At 42.1% G+C, this 24,805-nt stretch overlaps 1 protein-coding gene across 3 annotated transcripts in view; it reads right to left on the bottom strand.

The window, feature by feature from the left end:
• The window catches only part of IP6K1 (inositol hexakisphosphate kinase 1), a 37,489-nt gene extending 13,727 nt beyond the window's left edge, over window positions 1–23,762 (bottom strand). Inside the window, exons 1-2 of one of the 3 annotated variants that reach the window (NM_001076010.1) lie at window positions 23,543–23,762; window positions 3,477–3,826 (exon numbers count right to left, since the gene is read on the bottom strand). In NM_001076010.1, coding sequence (NP_001069478.1) covers window positions 3,477–3,699 — 223 coding nt within the window. In that variant the 5' untranslated portion in view covers window positions 3,700–3,826; window positions 23,543–23,762. Of the gene's footprint in view, window positions 1–3,476; window positions 3,827–23,209 lie in introns of all 3 variants that reach the window. The other 2 variants (XM_005222860.5, XM_005222862.5) reach the window with 2 other exon arrangements.
• Window positions 23,763–24,805: the final 1,043 nt, after the last annotated feature.

The following is a 24,805-nucleotide window of genomic DNA, read 5'->3' as shown; positions in this document are numbered from 1 at the left end:
TTCGTCTGCTCATCAAAGCAGTCACCAATTTTCCGGCATGCTTTCATTGAGTATGTGTGAACAGTAGAGAGGACCCTATAGTGGTCACAGAGCAGCCAGTACAACACAAGCAGGAGAGGGGAGGGGAAGAGAGGGAAGGGGAGGGGAGGGATGAGGAGGGGAGGGGAGGATGGGAGGGATGAGGAGGGAGAGATGAGGAGAGGAGGGATGAGGAGGGGAGGAATGAGGAGGGAAGGGATGGGGAGGGGAGGGATGAGAAGGGGAGGGATGAGGCTGAGTTTGTGTTGATCAAGATGTCTTTCAGTGCCCTGTAATCCCTTCCAAACACTGAATTTCAGCCCACTGTGCTGGAAGCTGAAGCAGTGGGTTCATCAGCTTGGATTACATTGGTTACATCCAAATCCACTTCTGGCATCTGAATCATCTTGGAGAGAACCGTCAACTGCAGCTTTCCATTCACACAGATATTTTCAAAAATCATCTTGGTGGAAAAAGTAAAAATAAACCATCATCCTGGCAGAATTCAAGAGGTTGAAGACGCTTCCTGAGTCTCACCCAGGGCTGATGGTCTTGCCATGCACACAGAAAAGCCAGTACAGGCCTCCCTACGGAGAGGTGAGCTGCACAGTGACGGCTTCACTCGGTACGCTGGCATCATGGGAGCATTAGAGAACCTCCGTTACCTTTTCAACTCTTCTGTAATTTTACATTTCAAAATAAAAAGTAAAGGAATTCTCTGGTGGTCTAGTGGTTAAGACTGTGCCTCCACTGAAGGAGACATGGGTTTGATCCCTAGTCAGAGAATTAAGCTCCTCATGCCCTCAGAGCAGCCAAGAAAAAAGTAAAAACCCTATGGTATCAGTCTTGGAAATACACGAATCGAACCCATCATATCTTCCATTTTCTCGGGACTTCATTTGACTTAAAAAAAAGAAGAGATCAGTTTCAATTTAATTATATTTTTGAGAAAGTATATTTACTATTCCCTAGTGAAAATGCAGCCTGAGGCAAGAAAATCAAGCAGATACTAAAGACTTGCTATGGGTTTTAGACTTCTGTTCCCCAAGCTGAGTCGGTTGGAAGGAAAACCGAACCAATGTATGACTGACAATCCTTCCCTGGGTGGCACCTTGAGATTCTAACTAGTCCAAATTCTGGTGGCTGTGATTTAGAAAACATTTCTCTGCAGCCTGGGGTTCCACTTCATTTTAAAGGATTTTTTTTCTTCCCTTAGCATCAGAAGAGGACTCCATGAGCTAACAGGGCTTGTAGGTTTTTTTTTCTGGTTTTGGCATTTTTATAGCAAAAGATTTGGCCATGATGTATTGAGTGTGGATGGGTAGGTGGCTGAAGCTACATTTATAAAGCATTTGTAACTTGTTTCTTAGCCACTTAGAGTCGGCAGTGTGTTTGATTCTCGCTTCTCTCTCATTTTGCAGCGTTAAGAGTATTTATTCTTCCAAATTCAATATGCTTCTGATTCTGTTCTGAAAACAGTAACAAACCAACCGATTCAACCAACCGATTCAAAACTGCACAAAGGACTTGAATAGACACTGCTCCAGAGAAGACACACAAATAGCCAATGGCACATCAACACCAGTCATCAGCCATTAAGAAAACACGTACATAACAAAGGGAAACCACCTCACACCCACTTGGGTGGCTACACAGTTGTTGCTATTGTTTTTAATGGAAAATAAGGGTTTGTAAGGATGTGGAGAAAAAGAAACATTGCTGGTAAGAATGTCAAATGGTAGGCTAATATGGAAACCAGTTTGACAGTTCTTCAAAAACGCTAAACACAAAATTACCGTATGATCCACAATTCCACTCCTAGGTATATACCCAAAAGAACTGAAATCAGGGACTTAAGAAGGTATTTGTAAGGTAATACTCACAGAAACATTATTCTTAATAGCCAAAAGGTGGAAACAACTCAGGTGTCTATCAACAGATGAACAGATAAATAAAATACAGCATATATTTACAATGGAATAGTATTCAGCCGTAAAAACAAAAGCAGTTCTGACACGTGATGAACTTGAAAACATTATGCTAAATGAAATAAACCAAATCCAAAAGGACAAACATTACATGATTCCACTTGTATGAAATATCTAAATTATAGAGACAGAAAGTAGATTAGAGGGTACCAGGTGAGGGGGGAAATGAGTTATTTAATGGGTACGGAGATTTTGTTTGAGGTGATGTAAAAGTTCCAGAAATAGATAATGGTAATGGTATACAGCATAGTGAATGTATTTAATGCCACTAAATTAAACACTTAAAAATGGTAAATTTTGCTGTATAATTATACTTTAATTTTTTAAAAAGCTGCATCCACCTTAAAAAATGGTTAAATTTTATGTTATGTATATTTCACCACAATAAAAGAGTTAAGGAACAAAAGCCAATACCAATATGGACTGTTTTTTCTAAATCCATCTCCCAAGTAGAGTGGTGCAAACATGACTGAATTCACACTGCTTTGGAAAAGGTAAAAAAAAAACACAACACAGGGCACGTCCCAGCAATCCAGAGGTCAGCTCAGTGCTTCACTGCAGCGGCCTGGATTCAATCCCTGGTCAGGGAACTAAGTTCCCACAAGCCATGCAGCACGGCCAAAATAAAAAGAACACAGAAAACGTAATTTATACATGCATGGATGCGTACTAAGTCACTTCAGTTGTGTCTGACTCTTTGCGACCCTATGGACCACAGCCCACCAAGCTCCTCTGTCCATGGGATTCTCCAGGCAAGAATACTGGAGTGGGTTGCCGTGCCCTTCTCCAGGGGATCGTCCCAACCCAGGGATCGAACCTGCATCTCTTATGTCTCCTGCATTGGCAGGCAGGTTCTTTACCACTAGTGCCGCCTGGGAAGCCTCAACTTATACATGAGGGTCAATAAAAATGTATACACACAGTGACAAAAATCAGGTTTTAAAACCAAGTGACTTAAACTCTGGTATACATTCATGGGGTTCTGGCCTACCAGGTTATATTATAAAGCAGATTATTTTTCCTTTAAAAGTTAGGACCTCCAGGCCCCAGTCCTTCTCTAAACTTCTTAACTATCCATTCACCCCAGCACACACACACAAGCTGCACAGCACCTCCTCACCAGCTACCTCATCCCGAGCCTGGAGAGCATCCAACTCCTTCTCTGGGAGCAGAGAAGGGCTGCCCCTTCTCTCCTAGATCATCCCAGCCAACAGGGAAACCTCCTAGACAACAGCATGCTCTTCGCCAACGGGACTTAATGCTGTGAATTCTTCTCGGGTTTACCTATCAATGGACTCAGTTTTCAAGAAATAAAGACCTCACTGATGCTTTCAAATTTTGCTTAACAAAGTGACTTAGCTGCATGGAGACAACAGAGACCTACAATGGTATCACGTGGCCGACAGAACAAGGAAAACTGGGCTGAGGGCCTATACGCTGCTGCCCTCTTCCAACTGGCCAGTGACTGACCTTTGTACTCAGGGGTGAACTCCTTCATTTCGGGAGGGAGGGACTCGTAGAAGCGCTGCTCCCGGGAGATGAGGGGCTTGCACACAGTGTGGTCGTCGTAGCGCATCATGCTGCTGTGTCCGCCCACCTGGTGGATGAAGGGCTCCAGGAGGACTCCCCGGTCTCCGGCCCGACTTGCGTTCTTGCCATACTGCCCCACTTCCATGGTTTGACAAACACACATTGCGTTGGGGGCCAGTTGCACACTGAGGCCAGAGGATGTAGCACATGAGCCACGAAGGAGAGCTACGCAGAAGGTCCTGGCAGGCTGAAAACCAACGGTCAGAATCTGCTCAGCTTATTCTTCTCTCCTAACAGGGAAGAGAGGAAAAGAGAAAATCAAAACACCCGGCAAGCTCCAGTTTCTCTGGAGTTCACAGAATATCCACTCCTGAGGAAGAACAGGGGTGTGTCTTGCTCCCTGCTATGTGTTCCCCAGAAGGACAACTGTCAGATACCCGGGAGTGAGCTGGGCTGAGCTCTGCTGAATGGTGCAATGTTGGTCGCCTCCACCCATCTTTTATACCATTCTGTCTGGATTTCTCACAACATCCAGTACTGTTAAGAGTCTTTCCCCGGCTCGAAGAAAGGGTTTTACCTCCAAAATCAGGTCACATGAGATTCCCAACTTTTCTGCTTTAAGGTGTCAAGGATCTGGCAGGGAAAGCCCTTCCCTCCTGAATTGTAGAAGCATAAAAAGATTTTGTTTTCCCCCAAAGGAATTCAGACTTCATATTTCTTCTACTTTAAATCTATAGCCATCAACTTATGATCATGCCAAGCACCACAGAGCTTCCCTTCCTGTTTGATTCTACACAAACAGCGGGACACGGAAAAGCTCTTTGCACTTAAATAACCTCCTTTTAATATAAGTTTTCCCTCAAGAAAGTTACTATAGTGCAACACTTAATAATGAATATATCTTTTAAATTAGGAATGTAGTAGGTAGGCAGGTGGCGGAGCGAAGGACAGCAAGTTTGGGATGAACAGAGGCAACCTATTATATACAGGATGGATAAACAACCTCTTACTGTGCAGCACAGGGAACTGTATACTCAATCCCCTGTGATAAACCATAATGGAAAAGAAAATGAAAAGTAGCACGTATAACTGAGTCACTTGGCTGTACAAAAGAAATTAACATGGTACTGTAAATCAATTATACTTCAATAACATTTTTAAAACTTAAAAAGGAACATAGTAGGCAAGACAACATCTGAAAGATCAAGACTAAAGGAAAAATATTTACAGAGCAGAAATACGGCTTTACCTGTAAGAGATAAACTATTAGTTTTTCTGAACCTCCTAATTACGGGCAAAATGAGCTATGCTATGCTGTGCTTAGTCGCTAGTCGTGTCTGACTCTTTGCGACCCCATGGACCATAGCCCGCCAGACTCCTCTGTCCATTGGGATTCTGCCAGCAAGACACTAAGGTGGGTTGCCAAGCCCTCCTCCGGGGGATCTTCCTAACCAGGGATCGAAGCCAGGTCTCCTGCATTGGAGGTGAATTCTTTACTTTCTGAGCTACCAGGGAAGCAAAATCAGCTATATAATAACACTACTGCAAAATGTAAAATTTTCTTTACTCCAAAGCTGTCCAGGAAACTATGTGCTATCAACACCATTCCCACTCCCCTAAACGGATCAGCATCCCTTTAAAGGTATTCATTTTAAGTTCTCCTTCTTCGGGATATGGCTCAGACACCATTCTCTTCGTACAAGAGTTTGATCACACCTCTGCGTCCCCTGTGGCATCCTGTGCCAAGTCTACAGCAGCAATACGTTCACTGTCCTGTCATCTCTGTCATCTGTCACCACAGCCAAACCATTCTCTTATTAACTCCATCTCGGGTTTGAGGCAGTTCCTGGCACAGAGCAGCGCTCACCAAAAGAAAGAAAAGCTTGTTACAATGAATTAAATAATCCGAGGAAGACGACCACAGTGAGTAAAAGCACAACTATATGAAAACAAAACATGAGAGGAGTGGCAGTGCTCAGGACACGAATCAACTGCAGAAGGCTTTCCTCAGGGTTCCTGGAGGCGCCCCCGTGGCAGGAGACTTCAGGTAGCAATGCCAAGTGCTTCCTGCCCTGCCTCCTCCCCTTCATGCTGGGATGGCCTCTGATCACAGATGGGATACCAGGAAGGTGCTATGCTGTCTAGCCTGCGTCAGTGGGTATCTGGTTTAGGAGAGGGGGTCAACAGTGCCAAGTGCCCCAGAGGAGTCAGGCATTAGAGCCATTCCCCTGGACTCTGAGTTCAACATTCTGCAGTCTTTTTGGGGATCCTCTGCAGCCTCCACAGGACTGAAAGGCAGAATTCTGTCCGATCTCCAGTCAGATCTGGCCTTCTGATATTGTTTCCACAGGATGTCTACATAAAGTCATGGTACTGTTTCTGGGTCTGAAATACTTTCTGGGAAATAAACATGTAAAACATACCATGTTTCTATAGCTCTGTTTTGGTATTTCTTTTTAAATAACCTGGGAACCTGAACAAGTGGACATACCTACTGGTCTACAAGGCGCAGAGCCTTGTAATGACTTACAAGTAAGAGACTTCAATTTTCCTTGTGAAGACATGCCTGCTGCCAACTCTGTGGGGTATGCCGATGGAGGTGAAGGGCTTGGGCTTGCCTCGCCTACCGCACAGTCCTGAAAGTTCTAGCAAAAGCTCTGACTCGTTCTGATAAACAACCAGAGGCTGTTGTTGACATCTGGGGTCCACCAAGGCCCACTGAAAAACCTGTGGGCTGAGAGCTATGGATGACGGAGTCTAGCTCCGCTACTCCTTTCCTAACAGAGTCCCAATGTTGTTCACATACACTGAACAACACCGTTCACGTGTTCTTCACGTTGTTCCTTGAGCCAAACTTCAAGGGAACATGAAACGCCATTCAAGCTCAACGAGAATCCTGAACATTACTTCATTTCTTATGAATTGACTTAGGAAAAAGCATGTGACTCTTTTTCCCAATGAGATGAGGGGAAATTGGCCAGAGGTTCTCTGGGAACTTATCCTGCTCTTCACACACGAGAAGGGCACCTCCTCTTCCTCAGGTTATTATTCCGATATCTGGATGTGACATCTGAGACTACTGCAGCTACCCCATGACTCTCAAACATCCCTGCCTAGGACAAGGCCAACACGCCGAGCACACAGACCAGGAAGAAGAAATCAGGGCTCCTGAAACTGTCACTGAAGTACTGGATATCCTGTTATATAGCAAAAATAAGTTTCCCTTTATTCTTCAAGCCAGTCGTATTAAGGTACTCTACCACTTGTAATCAAAACCATCATAAATGAAAGGACAGAAATAGTTGCATCAAAATCCCAAAGTCTCCAGTTAATACACTTTGCACATAAAGTGGTCACTAACTGTTTTCTGATGACAGCAAGGAGACTTTCAACAAATGATGAACAAGCTCTCTCACTAATGACAAAGGGCATAGTCTCCATAAGCCTCAAAATGACAAATGTGATTCTCTCATCTTTCCAGTGTCCCTGAAGGCAGAGTATCGGAATTCTGTCTGGTCCACAGGGCTGGTACCAAGATACTAAACAAGAGTCTGACCAACAGAAAACTCATTCTCTCACATGTAGAAATGAACCTGTCCAAATGTTCAAATAATTAGCTTAGAACGATTCTACCTTGCTTCAACAGGAGGCAGATCATAAAAGAGATGTATACTCTTGCCACTTCAGGACCTTACTGATCATTTTTTAACAAATGGATCTAAACGCAATGTAGTCAATAAACTGTACTTTCCAGAGTGTAGTTACTTCTCGAAGATTTCCCAGACTGTCCTCTGCAGATACACTGACCTCACTTCAACTAGTTTATGCCATTCAAGATGTCAACAGCTTCTGGAGTCTTTTCTAGATTTAAGAAACTCCCAGCATGAAGAAAAACTTGTGAGTTCTTTAAAAAGCTACAAACTGTCAAAAATATCACATAACAGAAATCATGAGGGACAATGGTTTCATTCCCATGGGTTGCACTAGAAACAAACAAAAAACTCTCTACCAGGATGTTTTTTGTTTTGTAAACAAAACTGCCAAAGGTTTCCCCTGGAGAAAACTTTGTATTAATAAATAGTGCTCTTTTCCCTATGTGGCATTTTAGAAATCGTGGCCAAGTTTCAGTTTTCTGTAGAGATCTGCTCTCATGTAAATGTGTTTCCAAGTTACCAGTCTTGTCTGCTTTCCAGGTAACATTCAACAAGGCTTTTCCCTGGAAAGGTGAAATCCCTACAGATACAGACCTCTATGCTGGCAAGGGTTGGCTTCCTGGAAAGCAATGAAGGATTGTGCGTAAGCGTTACAAAATAGTCACTTTTCCCCTCCTATTTTCCTGCCCACCCAGCACAGCATGCAGAACCTTAGTTTCCCAACTAGGGATGGAATCCATGCTCCCTACAGTGGAAACACGGTGTCTTAACTGAACTGCCAGGGAAGACCCACAAAATAGCGACTTCAATTCCACTACTCACGCAGACCCAGGACCCACAGGCATGGAGGAACTTGAGGGGCAGAAAGCTGGGGCAGAAAGCTGGAATTTATTAAAAGCATCTCCAGGACTCGAAGAGGCTCCCACACGTTCCCCAGTCATCCCTGTGGCCCTTTGCTATGACTGACAAACACGCAGAGTGAAAAGCAATGGCAGTTAGGATTGAATTCCTATAGCCTAATTCTTTTGACAGTAACATCTGAAGTGGCATTCACCCAGATTCAGAGTTGAAAGGAAACGTACTATTTTCTTTCCTCTCTATACCTTTTTTCCTTGGCATAAACAGGGCATTTCTCATTTTGGAGACATTAAGGACTATGAAAAGAAAGTAACTACAAGGAAGAACATTCTCTGGGTTTTGAGAAGGATCCTAAGGAAATTGTCTTAATCTGTTTTGGCTGCTGTAGCAGAGTATCACAGACTGAATGACTTACAAACAACAGAAATTTCTTAGTTCCAGAGGATGGTAAATTCGACATCAACGCAATGGCAAATTTGATGTTTGGTGAGTCACTGTGTCCTCATATGGTGGAAGGGGTGAAAGGCCTCTCTGGGGCCTCTTTTATAAGGGCACTAATCCCATTCATAAGGGCTCCATCCTCATGACCTAATCACCCCAAAGGTTCCCCTTCCAAAAACCTACACACTGGATATTAGGTGTCAACATATGAATCTGGAAAACAAACATTCGGTCTAGAGCAGGAATCATGATCAGAGTTTTAAGCTCTGCTACCACAGTATCTATTCTTTGTCTGATTAGACTTCACCATTTCTGCCGTGACTTGGTAGAATATTTTGGCGAGGAAATCTTGTTTTTGTGAAAAGGAGACTGTTATTTTCTATGAAAATAGTTTGTAACTTTCTGGGTATTAGCATGAAAACTATTTTACTTTAAAATGTTTAAAAATAAGAAAATTCCCTCTGTGGAAACATGATACATTTCTGTATTTAGTAGTAAAGCTCCTTTTTGTTGAACACAATCTTAAATAATGAAAATTAATTAACAATATTCTCTAATATTATGCATTAGAGTAGACAAGACCACTTGTGCTGATTACCGTGTCATTTTCACTGGGCTGTTTGAACTGTGGTCTGAATCAGGCTCTAGGGGAGGCAGGAAAAGCATTAGCACCAAGTTAGGCTTCGGTTTGCCAAAACAGATTCTTTGGAAAATGCTAAGTTTGGGGCTTGGCAAAATCATGTGGTGATTAAAAGTACATGAATCCTACCCTCTAAAATACCAGATGCAGTTTTAGTCCTTTTTTGTCTTATCATAAAAAGATCGTCTGTGCCCTAATGAAAGGACCACTGGTTTGGTTTGCAGGGTTTTCAGTAACAGCTGCATCTTCTTCAACACTGTCACCAGCCGCACGAGCAGAGCAAAGGTCTAACACTTGAGGATGAGAAGCAGCAGGTATTCTTCACAAATGTGGATGCTGCAAAGAGGGGCTTAAGTAGCAGCGATGTCCTCCAAATATCCTGGTGATGGATGTTCAGACAGGAAACAGTTTGTGTGGGTCAGTTCTTTTAGATCCCTGGCAGTTTATATTAAAATGGTTAAAATTCTGTCAGCTTATGAATGGACTGCTTCCCCAGGGCTCCATGCTCTGCCTATGAGTTTGTGCACCACCAGCTACATAGTCTCTGTTTGTCCTTCATTTTCTTTAGAAAGCTCTGGTTCCACATTTTACTGCATAAAATGGGAAGGAGGCTATTTTTTAAAAGAACCTGCTGAGATTCTCAAGTTGAATTTTTTTTTCACTGGTGAACAGCAACACATGGAAATAAATCTGCCCGGTAAAGACATTAGTTAACATTAGTTAGACTGACCTTCTGGTTATAGTAACTAACTTCTTGAACATATAATTGAACTCTGACATGAATTATGTCTCTATTCAAATAAAATAAAGTTTCTCATATTGCTTAAATTAGTATTTTCCTTTTTCAAAGCAAAGCTGTTGTGAGGTGAAATGATTATAAGGTGTTGTTATGGCTTATAAATTAATAATTGGGATATTTAATTTTATAAAAAAAATTAAAATCTGTGAATTGTGGTATATTCATACAGTGGAATACTACAGAGAAATGAAAAAGAACCAACTACTGCCAAACACAGCATAGAAGAATCTCACAGGTGTGATGTAGCAAGAAAGAGTCTAGATACAAAAGAGGCCATGTGCTGTGATTCTATACATACATGAAATTCAAAATGATAATGAAAATCTCAACAGTGGTTTCTCTGGGAAAATACTGAGAAGGAGCATGAAGGTAGAGGTGACAAAGCTGAGCACTGTACATATGCACTCAGCTGTGTGCCTAGATTTTCAAACTTTACTCTAAGTCAGAACTTAAAAGGGAATAAAGAACAAGAAGAGTAGTCCTCTACACCAGCAGAATACACTAGAAAATGCAAACTATTTAAATATATTCCATTTACAACAGCAACCAAAACTATATAAACTACCTATAAATCTTTAAAAAGTATTACAGATCAATAATAAAACTTTACTGAAGGACCTAAAAGAAGACATAAATACACCATATTCATGGAGTGTGGGGCTCAATAGTGAAATGCAATGCAATTTCAACACAAATTCTAAGAGGGTTTTTTGACAAACCTGACAATCTGACTTTATATTCACATGGAGGAGTGATGTCGCTAGACAGCAATGTCAAAAAGTAATGAAAGATCTGCCCTCCCCACTAGCAAAGCTCCTTATGAAATTATAGCAGTTAAGACAGAGTGTGGTATTTTGCAAAGAGAGGCAAAAAATCTTAGGCTCAGACATGAGAGTGGATGTGTGTAACTGAAGTAGCATTTAAACACCCATTTAATCAACTGAAAAAGATGATATAATTTCATAAGAGGCTACACACAGATAAAATTCTGTCCTTACCTCCAACTATACTCCAAAGTAAATTCCCAACATACAAATGTCCAAAATAAAACTTGAAATTAGAAAAAAATTTAAATGCCTTTTGACAATAGATTAGGTAAAATTCCATAAGACATAAAACACACAATCTACAACAGGAAACACTGATGAATAAGACCACATTAAAAAAAATGTTAATTGTAACAGCTTTTATTGAAGTATAATTTACAAACCATAAAATTCACTTAAGTGTACAATACAATGATTGTTAGTAAATTTACAGAGTTGTACAACAATCCCCACAACCTAATTTTATAGTATTTCTATCACTCCAAAAGACCCCTCATACCCACTCACAATCGCCCCATTCCTACCACCAGCCACAATAAAATTATTCTTTTTTGTATAAGAGAATCATAAGTAAAGATAAAAGTCAGACAAAGAACAGGTATTTGCAATATTGATAATTATCAAGAAAACCAGTTAATAATATATGGAGAATTCCTATAAGTGGAGGAAAATAAGAAGATGGAAAAAAGATGAGGCTCAGTGGTTAATAAACACGTGATTAAATGCCCCTCTTCACAAATACTAGAGAAATGCGAACTTAAACAGGAAATGATTTCAATTCTATAAGACTGGAAAAAATAAAAAGTATAAACATCCCAAGCACTGGCCAGCCAGGTAGAAATGGCTTCTCTCTTATGATGATGATGGCAACACAAAACCAAAGTTGTGTGCATTCCACAACCCAGCACACACCCAAGAGAGCAAGTTCAAAACGCTCACCGCACCACTGCTGTAACAGAAAAATGGGCAATGACCCAAAGGTCCACCAGCGGAAGAATGGAAAAATGAATGAGTGTATTTATAAACTGTACAGTCCCGAATTAATAATCCACATGTGTCAACATGAATACATTTCAAAACAAATTGGAAAAAGCATGTTTGGAAATATTTCTAGTATGTCATCATTGTAAATTTTTAATACATAAAACACTATACATGAATTTATGGACACATATATGTATTAACAAGAACAATGATGTGGAATGGAAGAATGTGCATCAACTTTACAGGAGGAAAGGAAAGGAGGAAACTGGTTATCTAGGAAGAAAAGGGAACTTCAGCTCTTTTAATAATTTTTAATTTCTTTTGTAAAAAGTCTGAAACAAATATGGTGAAATGTCAACATTTTCTAATCTCTGTGCCCAGCACACTAGTATCATTCTCTGAACTTGTGTATCTTTAAATAAAACAAAAAGCCTTCACAGCGTTAGAAGCCTGATGTTAATACATAGTAAATGACAGAAGAACGTGCTAGCAGTGGTTCCAAAGTAGGGTATGAATACCTGGAACTGGGTGAAGTGAAAGTTGCTTAGTCGTGTCCAACTCTTTGCAACCCCCATGGACTACAGAGTCCATGGAATTCTCTAAGCCAGAATATTGGAGTGGGTAGCCTTTCCCTTCTCCAGGGGATCTTCCCAACCCAGGGATCAAACTCAGGTAATCCCACATTCCAGGTGGATTCTTTACCAGCTGAGCCACAAGTGAAGTCCAAGAATACTGGAATGGGTAGCCTATCCCTTCTCCAGGGGATCTTCCAGACCCAGAAATCGAACCGGGGTCTCCTGCATCACAAGCAGATTCTTTACTGACTGAACTATGAGGAAAGCCCTAATTGGATAGAAAACATTAGAACTGCTTGATCTGTCTTCCTCACTTGGCCATCAAGCACCACTCTCCTCATTCTCCTGGTACTCAATCTACTTTGCTGGTTCTTTCTCTTCTTCCCACACTTTTAACGCTGGAGGCCTCGGGGCTCAGTCTTTGGTCCTCCTTTGTTTAGCTACACTCTCAGTTCAGTCGTCTTTCTGGAACACCAAATTCATATGACTGACTATTTGATCTAGGAAGTTTAAATTTAACATTGCCAAGACAGAACTCATCTCCCCAAAGCCCCCCAAACCTCTCCAACCTGCTTACCCATCCCAGCTCCATCTTTACAGCTGCTCTCACAAAAATCCTGACAGTCATTCTTGATTCCTCTTTCTCTTAGACCCCAGCGCAGTAGGCTATCATGTAACCCTACTGAGTCTACCTTCAGATCATGTCCAGATCCAGCTACTTACCATCTCCAGTGCTACCACCTGGTATGATCACCAACATCTCCCCTCTCCTCACTGGTGTTCCAGCTTCCATCATGGCCCTCCTGCAGCCTGTTCTCAACACAGCAGCCAGGGGCTCTGTTAAACTGAGAGAGCATGTGACTTCTCTGTTCAAGACCCTGCAATGGCTCCTGTCTCACCCAAGGCCTTGCCATAACCTTCAAGTTCTGCATTCCTCCCCACCCCCATTTTCCCTCTAATCTGATTCCTATCCTTTTCCCCTTTGCTTATTACCTCACTCTAAGCCACACTGGCTAGACACACAGGGAGATTCCTACTCTGGGGTCTCTGCACTAGCCATTCCTTCTGTCTGGACCATTCCTCCCCCAGATATCCAAGTGGCTAACTCCCTCACCTCCTTTGCTCAAATCTCTCTCCATGTTTCCCCTAACCTCCCTAAGTGTAAACTACAAACCCATCTGGATGTTCCATCTTCCTTACTCTGCTCTTTTTCTTTTTTCAAGGCATGTTCTATGTTTTATTTATTGATAATGTCCATAGTTTATTATTTTTATTATAACGATGTCAGATCCATGAAGGAAAGCTTATTTTTTCACTATATATTATTCAACATGTCCAGCATGTGGTAGCGACACAATAAAAAGAGATGTATACACATGATGTATATAACAGATGTGTACAGCAGTAAAAGTACACGACATATGAAACATGTTCATGACAGGACAAGATTTTTCTCTCTCTTTTTTTGTTTACTATTAGGATTGTTAAGTCAAAAAAGTTTACAGATTTCTAACCTAGGGCTACCAAAACCAGAACAAAGAGTTAACTTGGCTTTACAGAGAAGAAAGTATGATAACCAAAGGACAGAATTCCAAACCAAAGAAAGAGAACGTAAAATTCTGTTTTGACTCTAAAAAGAGTTGATACATGAAAAAAGAGGTTTAAATGTACCTGGATAAAAATGGCAATTAACAGAAACTAAACAAGATATGTAGGAAAAAAGAAGATAGCCTATGAGGAAGATGATAAGATCATTTTTATTACTAATACAAAAGAGAAACAAGGGGCGAAAATCAGACAAATATACAGAAAATCTCAATTATAAAGAATAAACCATCTCAAAGAATTTAAACTAAATTTAGGAGATATAACTAGTTTTGTTTGGTTTAATTCAACAACAAAGCAAGCCTAGAAAGTGGCAATGAATAAAAGCCCTGGCAAAGACAAAGAAATTCCAATCAGATATGGTGGAGAATAAGGTCCAAACTATTTTAAGAACTAGGAGGGCACTGTCTTCACAGAAAGAGAAAGACAATACCTGGTCACCAAGTTTGTCAGCTGGGCGGGCACAGACACTCCAAAATGCAGATCAGCAGAGTGCACTCTAAGGAGCTGGTTTAGAGTTGGTAATTTTGTGGCTAATGTATTTTTACAGCCTCAGACTAATCACCTGAGTTTGGTATGCAATCTTTTTGTAAAAAGAAGTATCCTTGGTACCTTCAAACTGCACAGGTATATTTGTAAATTTCCTCATATTTTCATTAAAACTGGTTTAGAAATCCAACATTTCTACTTCTAAAACTAAATATACTCAAGCACTAAAAGTATAATGCCAAAATATCATGATCTTAAAACAAAGCATATGAAATCTATTTAGTCTTTTAAAAGTCTATAAAAAGTAATTTAAACTTGGTAATGCAAGAATGCTAAGTAAAATTTTGGCAATATTTCAATAATTTATCTTTGGTTTGTTTTTTACTCTCCAAGGGAAAAAGAGCAAAATTACTCAACTGAAAAGAACACAATGGACAGATATAGTCACTCTCACAGAAAAGAACAACATATAAAGCTCTAGTTGCATAGCTCTGGACTTTATGAAAAGTCATTTCTAACTGTTTCAGAGATAAGAAGCTGATGCGGACTCTAAGAGGAAAAGATACTCTCAAATACTTTCAAATTCAAGGACAAAAAACACTACAGCTGAAAACTAACATGAAAGCATATTTGTTCTCTAAAGTATATAATCAAGGGAAACTAATGTTTTCTTAAATTCAAGTCAATTCTTGCTTTTATTAATACACATGGGACTGCAGGTGGCTTCCCACATGGCTCAGTCGGTAAAGAATCCATCCACCTGCAATGCAGGAGATGCAGGCAGACGCGAGTTCAAACCCCGGGTCGGGAAGATCCCCTGGAGGGGGGCATGGCAACCCATTCTAGTATTCTTGCCTGGAGAATCCCATGGACAGAGAAGCCTGGTGAGCTACAGTCCACATGGTCGCAAAGAGTCAGACACGACTAAAGTGACCGAGCACGCACACGAGACTGTAGGTGCTGGTAAGATTAGTTATGAGGGTAAAAAAAAACAGTCCTTCCTTCGCACCCCAAGAACTGTTTCAGGAAGATGCTCACAAACCTCACCTCTGAGGAAGACGGAAACATAGAGAACATTCTTGAGGTAAGTACAGCTGCCAACCTGATTGCCCTTCCAATCTACCAGGGACTGGGACATCCCTCACCTAGAAACCAGAAATATGTGCAAAGACCTAGAGCAATCTGGGAGGTCTGAAATAAGGGGAAGGGGAAAAGAGGCCTAAAGGGATCCATTTTGTTTATCCTCAGAAAAGAGGTTGCTTAGACATCTGGGTCCTATCCAGAAGCAAGGGATCCAGTGGCACCCTTCTGAGGATACCAGGCTGAGAGTAAACAGGGTGAGTTCCACTTTATACACATGCACACACGTATATATACACATATACACATACAAATACTTGTGCTTAGTCATGCAGTCATGTCTGATTCTTGGTGATCCCATGGACTGTAGCCTGCCAGGCTTCTCTTGTCTATGGGATTTCCCAGGCAAGAACACTGGACTGGTTGCCATTCCCTTCTCCAAGGGGTCTTCCCAAGCCAGGGACTGAACCCGAGTCGCCTGTGTCTCCTGTATTGGCAGGTTCTTTACCACTGAGTCATCATAACAAATTCTTTCTTTTGCTTTTGTTTCTTCATTTTGTTTTGTTTTCTTGGGCCGTGTCATGTGGCGTAAGAGATCTTAATTCCCCGACCAGGGATAGAACTCATGCCCTCTGCAGTGAAAGTGCAGTTTTAACCACTGGACTGCCAGGCAAGTCCCCCCAAAGCCAAATTATTTAAATGTTCTAGTTTTTCATCTGGGCAGTTGTTTAGGTATATACAGGTGTAAAAATCATCAAATTTTGTGCACTTTATAAGTATTTTATACTTCAGTAGGAGTTACTTTAAAAGGAAACAAAAATTTAACGGAAAAACCAATCATTTGAGGAGAAAAAAATCTGTGCTTAAACTAACACTGGAAGGCAGAGCTTATCTATCCTGAAAAGGCACAAATGATGCTCCTGCTGTGCTGCCTAAACACTGCTCTCAGTTTCCTCACATATAAAGTGAATGTACTGCTACTGGTCTCGTGGGTCTATTAAAAAAGAAATTCCTTCTCTTTTATCCACTTAGTTATTCAAAAAAAAAAAAAAGGAAAAAAAACCATGAAGACCAGGGACTATAGATTCCAATCAAATGAGGAATATTACATACTGGTTCTCTCTTTGAACAAACTATAAAAAATACAGTAAACTAAAAATAAAAGATACTTCAAAATTTTACTAAAAGGCTCTCTTAAAGAAGCAGTATTTCAAGAGTAATTTTCTCGCTTCAGCCAACTCCCACATGAAAGTTTCACTCATCTTAAATACCCACCTTACCTTCCATCCAGAAAATAGCTTTTTAGCAACTCCATAAGAATCAGTGTTATTCTTTAGGAGATTTGAGACGCTTTAAAAGAGGATGCTGATAATCAAGTTCTTGGCTGTAAAGAAGTAGTCATTGAACACTGGCACAAGAAGTCAATGAAACAGAATTCAATCTGCCCAACATAGGTATGAATATACAGTGTAGAAATGACCTCAATGGGATGGGGTGTTAGGGATGAATACTCATCACTGCTCACTGCTCCCAGAAATTAAAATCTAGAACACTTAGCTAGGACCCTCTGGTTGGTACTAGTTTTCAAATAGCACCCATGGAAGATCATCAGACAAAGAAGAGTCAAGCTTTTTTTAAAAAAAGAAAAAAGTTGCATATGAATTAAAATTAATTCACATGTGTAAGTTTTTTTGTTTTTTTTTTTTTAGGTAGCAAAATAGCAGCCACATGACCAATGGTCTAAAGAGGCAGTACCAATTGTGACTGAGCTTGGTTACTTACAAAGGCGCAAATCACCATGGCCAGGCTCCACAGAGAGATGCAGGATGAACCCTGTGGATGACCAAGAAGCCTCCTAACCTGAATCAATTAACAGAAACCCAGGATCATGACAAGTAAATGAAGCTCTTAAAGCAAACAGACCCCCTCAATCTAGAAGCTAGTGTCTACTTGTAATAGTTCCTAATTATTCCAACTTCCCACTTCAACAGAATGCCCGTTCGTTTCTGACTTAGCATGGGTATATCTGGAAATCTGGCAAAAAAAACAGAAAATGAGACTTCGAGCTGAGAACTACAAGGAGGAGCAATAACAAAACTGGGCCCAGAGTCCATAGAACTGTTCAACTTTCTCCTAAACAGTGTCTCCTAAACAGTGTCCGTGTGATGTAGTCTGGGGGTCAGGGAAATTCTACTCGTGGATATTTACCACAGAGAAATGAAAATATGTACACACACAGACTTGTATGAGAACATTTATTACATCTTTACTCATAAGAGCCAAAAACTAGAAACCACCCAAATGCCTAGCAGCAAAAAATACAGCCATAAAAAGGAATACTACTCAGCAATAAAAAAGGAAGACACCAAAACAGATGAATCTCAGAAACATCATACTAAGCAAAAGAAACTAGATACGAAAGAAAATATAACCAATTCCCAGTTCTCACAGTAGTTATGTTCTATAAAGTCACTGCAAACAAAAAAAAAGTTAGTGAATACTGAGCTGCTGCTCCTAGAGGAAACAGAGTTAAGTTTCTCTGAGCCTCTGGTCACAGCACTTTCACCAATCAATTTTTAATCTTCCAGAGCTACACACATATAAGATATAACCTTGTATGTATATTACTGTTTAAAGACACTTTATTAAATACATAGTTGACTCGTTAACACTGAACTCTCAGCCAACTGCACTATAACTCAGATCTGAACAAATCTTATCTATTATCTAACACATGTATTTTGTTCATAAGGCACTTTACATCCTTCTTATACTTAAGATTAGACAGCACTCCAGCATTGGTTACTTGGGAGCCATTTTAACCAGCAAAATTATCCATGAAAAACACAAAAATATGAAAAATCATGCCATAAATAGATCATGAAAAGAACACCTGTTTAGAGAGCGAGTCTCCCCCGCTTTTCAAAATTCACTTCACACCACTGTGTTTTTACGAAAGATGGACGTTAGCACCGCTTTCACTAGCCAGAACAGATCCAAAGAGCGTTTTCACTTTTAGGGAAAGGCAGCAAGTGAAAACAGCATTCAGTATTTGTTTTGCAGGGAGTCATTACAGAGGCAGAGTGCACCCAGAGCAGCGAGAGTGGCACTGCCAAGCTCCTTTCCCAGGAACTACACGCAGCATCTCAAGCTGCTACAGCTCTGAACTGTCTGTGAGCATCTGTGCGCTATCTTGATTTACACTGTACGTCCGTTAGCAAGATGAGTCCTAAGGTAATTGTTTTTTCACTTTATGTCATTTTGGCTCACAAAAGGTTTCACAGGAGCACTCTACATTCATCTGAAAGCACTCTACTTCCACCTGAAACCAAGGCAAATCTGACCTACAGCTGAAACGAGGCAGCACAGTGGCACCTTGCTCCCCTTCAGCTTCCTTATTTATTGCCAGCTAGCCCCTGATGTAAATACATCATTTACCAACCCAGAAGTTTATAATACAGTGTTGACTGCAACAAGGTACTAATTAGGGTGTCCTGCATGATCTCATTTTTGTAAAACTTACAAAAAATCACTTGAAGAAATATGGTCAAACAATAAAACACTAACAGTGAAATTATGGATGGTCCTGTTTTTATTTCTTGTTATTCATATATGATCTTTTTTTAAATTAGTGAATATACATTACTGATAAGTTATTTTTTACAACAGCTTCAAGATATAATTCACACAGCATACAAGTCACCCATTTAAAGTGTACAATTTATGGGACTTTCCTGGTGGTACAGTGATTAGGACTCTATGCTTCCACCACAGGGAGCACGGGTTCAATCCCTGATCAGGGAACTAAGACCCCACCATGCCACACAGCATGGCCAAAAAAAATAAAATAAGAAATACAGTGTATAATCCAAGGGCTTTTAGTATATAAAAGTTATGTGTAACCATCACTACAGTTTCAGAACATACTCATCACCTCTCATCTTGCCCTAAGCAACCACTCATCTACTTACGATCTCTGCAGATTTGCTTCATCTGGATATGTTTTATAAATGAAATCATATAATGTGTGACCTTTTGTGTCTGGCTTCTTTCACTTAGCATAATGTTTCCCAGGTTCAGTCATGTTGAAGTATATTTTGGTACCTCACTCCTTTTTATTGCTAAATGATATTCCATTGTATATATAAAATATGTATAAACCATATTTTATTGATCCATTATCAGTCGATAAACATTTGGGTCATTTCCTGTTTTGGTTGTTATGAATAACACTGCTATAAACACTCATATATAGGTTTTCGCTTTGTACATGTTTTCATTTTTCTTGGGTAGATAACTAGGAGTGGAATTGCTGGTAACTCTAAACATTTGAAGAACTGCCAGACTATTTTCCAAAGTGACTGCATCATTTCACATTCTCACCAGCTGAGTTTATAAGGACCAACAGTTCTCATTATTTAACTTTTTGATTACAAAGTTGCTTAGTTCATTCAATTGTAACAGGCTCAGATTTTTATGGTCTTCAAGGTACTCTTATTTCCTGACATCAAAATTTAGATTTGAAAACAGTCCAGTCCTAGGCCTGCTTACCTTCTGGAAAATGAGACGACAGGAACAAATGAGCTAAATCCCCACCCACAAATAAAAACTTTTGCAGAAGAGATGAGATTTTCTAAGCATTCAAAAAAACAAAGTCTCTATCAGGGATCCAACACTGAAATGAACATATGTTCCCATCAAAACTCATTTGCAATGCCTCTTACATAAACCCAACTTCAAACTGTAATAGCAGCAAACATGAATGAGAGTCTCAATCTTATAAAAGAACCAAGATTGCTTAGGTTTTCCCACACAGAATTCATTGCTTAAATCCTGCTGTAGTACAGGAAGAGAAATGAAATGTGACTTAAGATCGGGGCAAAAGCACAGATCTCCTGGTGCAAACATACAAAATGCCTCTCTGCTCCAACCCAGAGACAGCTCTACCTGGCTTTCCCCAGCTCCACCCATCACTGCTCCTTACAGTTTCAGGGCAGCACTGGGAGGACAAGCAGCAAATACTTCTGACACATTTACAGAAGCCCAAGGTGGCAGTGAGAAGACCCAACCAAGAAGAGTCTAAGAATCTCAACGCTATGCTCACCCAATACATGTTTTCTGAGAGTCAAAAGTAGCCAGGAAGAGGGATGAGCCACACAGCCATTTCTGAAACGCAGATTTACTTTCTATTGTTGGGCTTCAGTTCCGCACTATGCGCAAGTCCTGCCTTATAGAATGATGGGCCTCTGTGTGGTGCGAGAGTGCAAGCCCTCCGGGCAGTGTAGGACTTGGAGCTCCACGGTCAAAGTCTCATTTCTATCTGCCTATTCCCTCCAATTCCCTGTTTAATTAGAGGGTGTTCCAACTCAGGCACATTTTGCACATTTTTGTGAACATTTAGTTCTTATCTACTACATGCAGGTACAAAAAGACACAAAACTACAATCTCTGCAGGAAAGGGGTTAGGTCTAATCAGAAAAAAGCTATTCTTAAAAGAGCATATACTGTATTATTGTTTTTAATAAGGGCAATAATACCACTGCAGTTCAGAGGGAGTAGAGTATTCCCAAAGACCGGAATGTTTCGGGGAGTGTTTCATAAAGGAGGTAGGAAGGACCTGAGCTGGACTTGAGAAAAGAGAAGTGAAACTGAAGGCAAAGGGTATCCCCAAGAGGGGCAAAAGGAAATGGATTAGCTGGCAACAAAATCTGTGTAAGAAAATATCACACATGGAATGATTACCAAACCATTCGGGTGGTGAGGATTAGGACAAACCTGGGAGAGGTGGGTTGGGACCAGCTGGGCAGCAGCACCGAAAATGCCACATTAGGACATCAAATCTCATCCTATATGCCTGAAGCAGTTTTGACTCATTAAGTCTGTTGCTCGTAACAGTTAAAAATGCTGACATTTACAGATGAATTGCTACTGCTAAGTCACTTCAGTCATGTCCGACTCTGCGACCCCAGAGACGGCAGCCTACCAGGCTCCCCTGTCCCTGGGATTCTCCAGGCAAGAACACTGGAGTGGGTTGCCATTTCCTTCTCCAATGCATGAAAGTGAAAAGTGAAAGTCAAGTCGCTCAGTTGTGTCTGACTCTTATCGACCCCATGGACTGCAGCCCACCAGGCTCCTCCGTCCATGGGGTTTTCCAGGCAAGAGTACTGGAGTGGGGTGCCATCGCCTTCTCCAACAGATGAATTATGTACATACAAAGTTAAAGTAGATGGAAGGTCCGCTATTCTAACATCCCTACTTATTTGCATTTAAAAATGCCCAGCATAGAAGTACTGCTATAAGCTATCTCTGAGTAACAAAATAGGCTTAATCAAGCAAGCACGATCTAATACTCCTAAGTATTCACAAGGCAATAAAGCATTAAAAAAAAGGCAATAAGAGTTCTTGGCTATTCTGTAACTTCCTTGGGGCAACAGTTCTAACACAGCATTAGACTGGGAATGGACTGTAATGGACCCCTGAACCTAAAATTGCATGCAAAAGTTAGAGTAGTTAAGTAGACTAAGGAAGAGATTTGTTCTCTTCCTATATCTCAAAGATAACTGAAACAGACTAAGAGCCTAATTTATGGTTATTTTTCACAGAAAACAGCAAGCATTTAACCCTGTGGCAGCCTTAACTTTCTAAAGGAAGTGTTAATCAGAGGGGAGTTGGGGGGAAATTAGTTTGAGGCCATTTTGAGAAGCTCCTAATATTTTCGCATCTTCCTTTCTTGTAAAGAACTGCCCAAGGAACTGGTCTCACCAAAATGAAAATTCATCCAAGATTCAAAAAATGGCCCAAGGGAGGGTAATGAAATGCCTAAAGACTACTCACTCAACTTCTCTCTCTCCTCACAAGGCAAACAGCAACAGGCCACCAGCTGCCTCTGGTTTCAGCATCTTCTCCAAAAGCATCTCCTGACCAAACGGATAGTTTCTTGCAAAATTAAACATTCTGAGGTGATAAGATCCTGACACAAGCGCACAAAGTATTGTTGTTCAACTTCTTAGTGGTCTCAGGCAGGCTTTCTGTATGACCACAGACAGAAGCCTGTGCTGAGAAGCCAAGGGACCACAGGCAAACAGAAATGTTTTCTGGAGCCCTCAGCACATCAGGACATCAAATCTCAACCTATACGCAGAGGTTTCCTAGACCTGCACACCTTAGGTGGGGTCTCTAACCCTCTTATCCTCACAAAAGAAGGGGGCCTGGAAGTCTGTTTCACTGGGCAAGATACATTTACTCTGTTAAAAGTTAATTTGGCATTCACGAGACAAAAAGAAGTTTCATTTCTTTTTCTGATTCTAACACCCTCTTACATTTCTTTTGTCTACACTTGGCAGATTATCTTTTTAGGAGATAAAACCAATCAAGTTACCACCAATACTCACTTTCTCCCAGAGCCAAAAGAGGAACCTCTTACCACCACTCCAAAAAGTGGTGATTCAGAACAACAACAAAATATATATGTCCCAAACCAAAATTCGGGCATCAGGGACATCTGATCAGGCCCTTCAGGAAGAAGCAAACGGTGAGCTCCGAGGAGTCTAAGAGGCAGGCGCCGGGCAGAGGGGCCTTCGCCTGGTCTGAATCACAAGGGCCGTCACACTGGCCGGCCTGCTTTGCGGGGGCTTTCGACTGGTTGACCTAGTCTTAGTCTCAATCGGTCTGAAAGTCACTCGCAGGAGCGACATCTAAGAAAATAGTACGTGTATTTCTCACCTGGGAACAACACAAGACCCTGGAGAGCATCAAGCTGGCACTGGACACGTTTCAGCGCTGCGGGTCAGTGGAGCCCAGGGCTTCAGTCACAGAAACTAGTTTCCCGCTACCCCGCCGGCCAGCCCTCAGGCGCGGGGCTTTTGGACCTCTACCCCGAGGCCGTCCTGCGACCTCGGCACCAGCATCGGGGAGACTTCACGGGCGGCCGATAAGGACGCTCGAGCGATGCTCAGCCGATGCCCCTGCCCTGCGCGCGCTAGCTCCAACCCCGCGCCCGCCGCCGCCCGCTCCGCGGCGTCAGGCCGGTCTTTCGGCCCGGCTCCTGTCACTCACCGGCCCGGCCCGGGCAGCGGGCGCCCACGGCTCCCCACGGGAGCTGGGCCCCCCGGGCCTCCAGGTTTCGGCCCGCCCCCTGGCAGGCAGCGCAGGTGGCTGAGATCCGCAGGAGCGGCCCCTCACCGGCCGCTCGGTCCAGCTCCCGGCGCTGCCCACTAGGTACGGATCAACAACAAGATGGCGGCCAGCCGAGGGGGCGGGGGCCGGGCGTCATAGTAACCAGGACGGCAAAGAACCCGCCCCCAGCTTAGAATACTCCCAATCAACAGCCTCTTTGCCCTACGTCCAGTGTAGTGCCTCCCGATGACAGGTTGGCCGCCCTGTCAGTCAGAGCCTGCCTCTCGCGGCCCAAGCCGAACGCTTCAGCACGTGACTGTGACGGCACGGATTGGCGCATGCGCGCAGTTCCCGGAGTTGCTGGAGGTAGAGCTTTTGCTAGCTACTCCGGAGGCCGTAGCGCCCTTGGCATCCGTGAGTGCTCGGCTCCTGAATGGAGCCGACAGCGTCTTTTCACGCACGCATGCACACTTAGGGAATGTCTGCTGTATGCTTTTTTGGGTCACTCACCCTGGAAGGCAGGAGTTGTCCCTCACTACTGAGGAAACTGGGGCTCAGTGTGGGAAGGCTGGGCCAAGGTTATGCCACCTCTGGAAATGTGAGCACCGAGTTTCGCGCCTCCTCTTACTGGCTCCTGTGTATAATGCTCTCTTTCCAGTGGATTCCCTAGCTTTGCCCTTCATCAGCCTTTTGTGCCCCAGCAGTCTCTGGCCTGTTCCCACGTTTGTCCTTCTGCCTGGAGTTCAGTCCCCAGCACAAGCCCTGGCACATAACAGGCACTCTTATTCCTGCCCTAGGGCATCTTGTCTCCAGCTCTTATAACAACATCTTTTGCCCTGGACTGTCATGGTCTGCCACCAAGCGCAACTTACGAGCCTTAGGAAGACTGTTACCTTGGGCTTGGCATCAAATGTAATCACACAGCCTGACTCACATCAAGTGACCTGACTAGCTAGCTTTGTGACTTTGGAGGCTTGCTTGTTCTATCTGTGGAATGAGGATAAAAATCAAACTCCTTAGAGATGAGCGTTTAATGAGCCCTTAGAGCATTCTAAGTGCTCAGGAAGTCTGCCGGCAGCTGCTTCCTATAACCTCCTGCTGTCAAGTTGCTGTCCCTGAGGCCAGCTCTAACACTCACTTTTCTGGAAACACCATGAAGCATATTTTTCCCACAGAAGGCACTCGACTTCTTCCTCTGCCTGG

This window comes from Bos taurus, chromosome 22 (genome assembly GCF_002263795.3).
Source record: "Bos taurus isolate L1 Dominette 01449 registration number 42190680 breed Hereford chromosome 22, ARS-UCD2.0, whole genome shotgun sequence".
In the NCBI taxonomy this organism is placed as follows: domain Eukaryota; kingdom Metazoa; phylum Chordata; class Mammalia; order Artiodactyla; family Bovidae; genus Bos; species Bos taurus.
The sequence above is the reverse complement of the archived record's forward strand: the minus strand, read 5'-3'. Positions and strand labels throughout refer to the sequence as shown.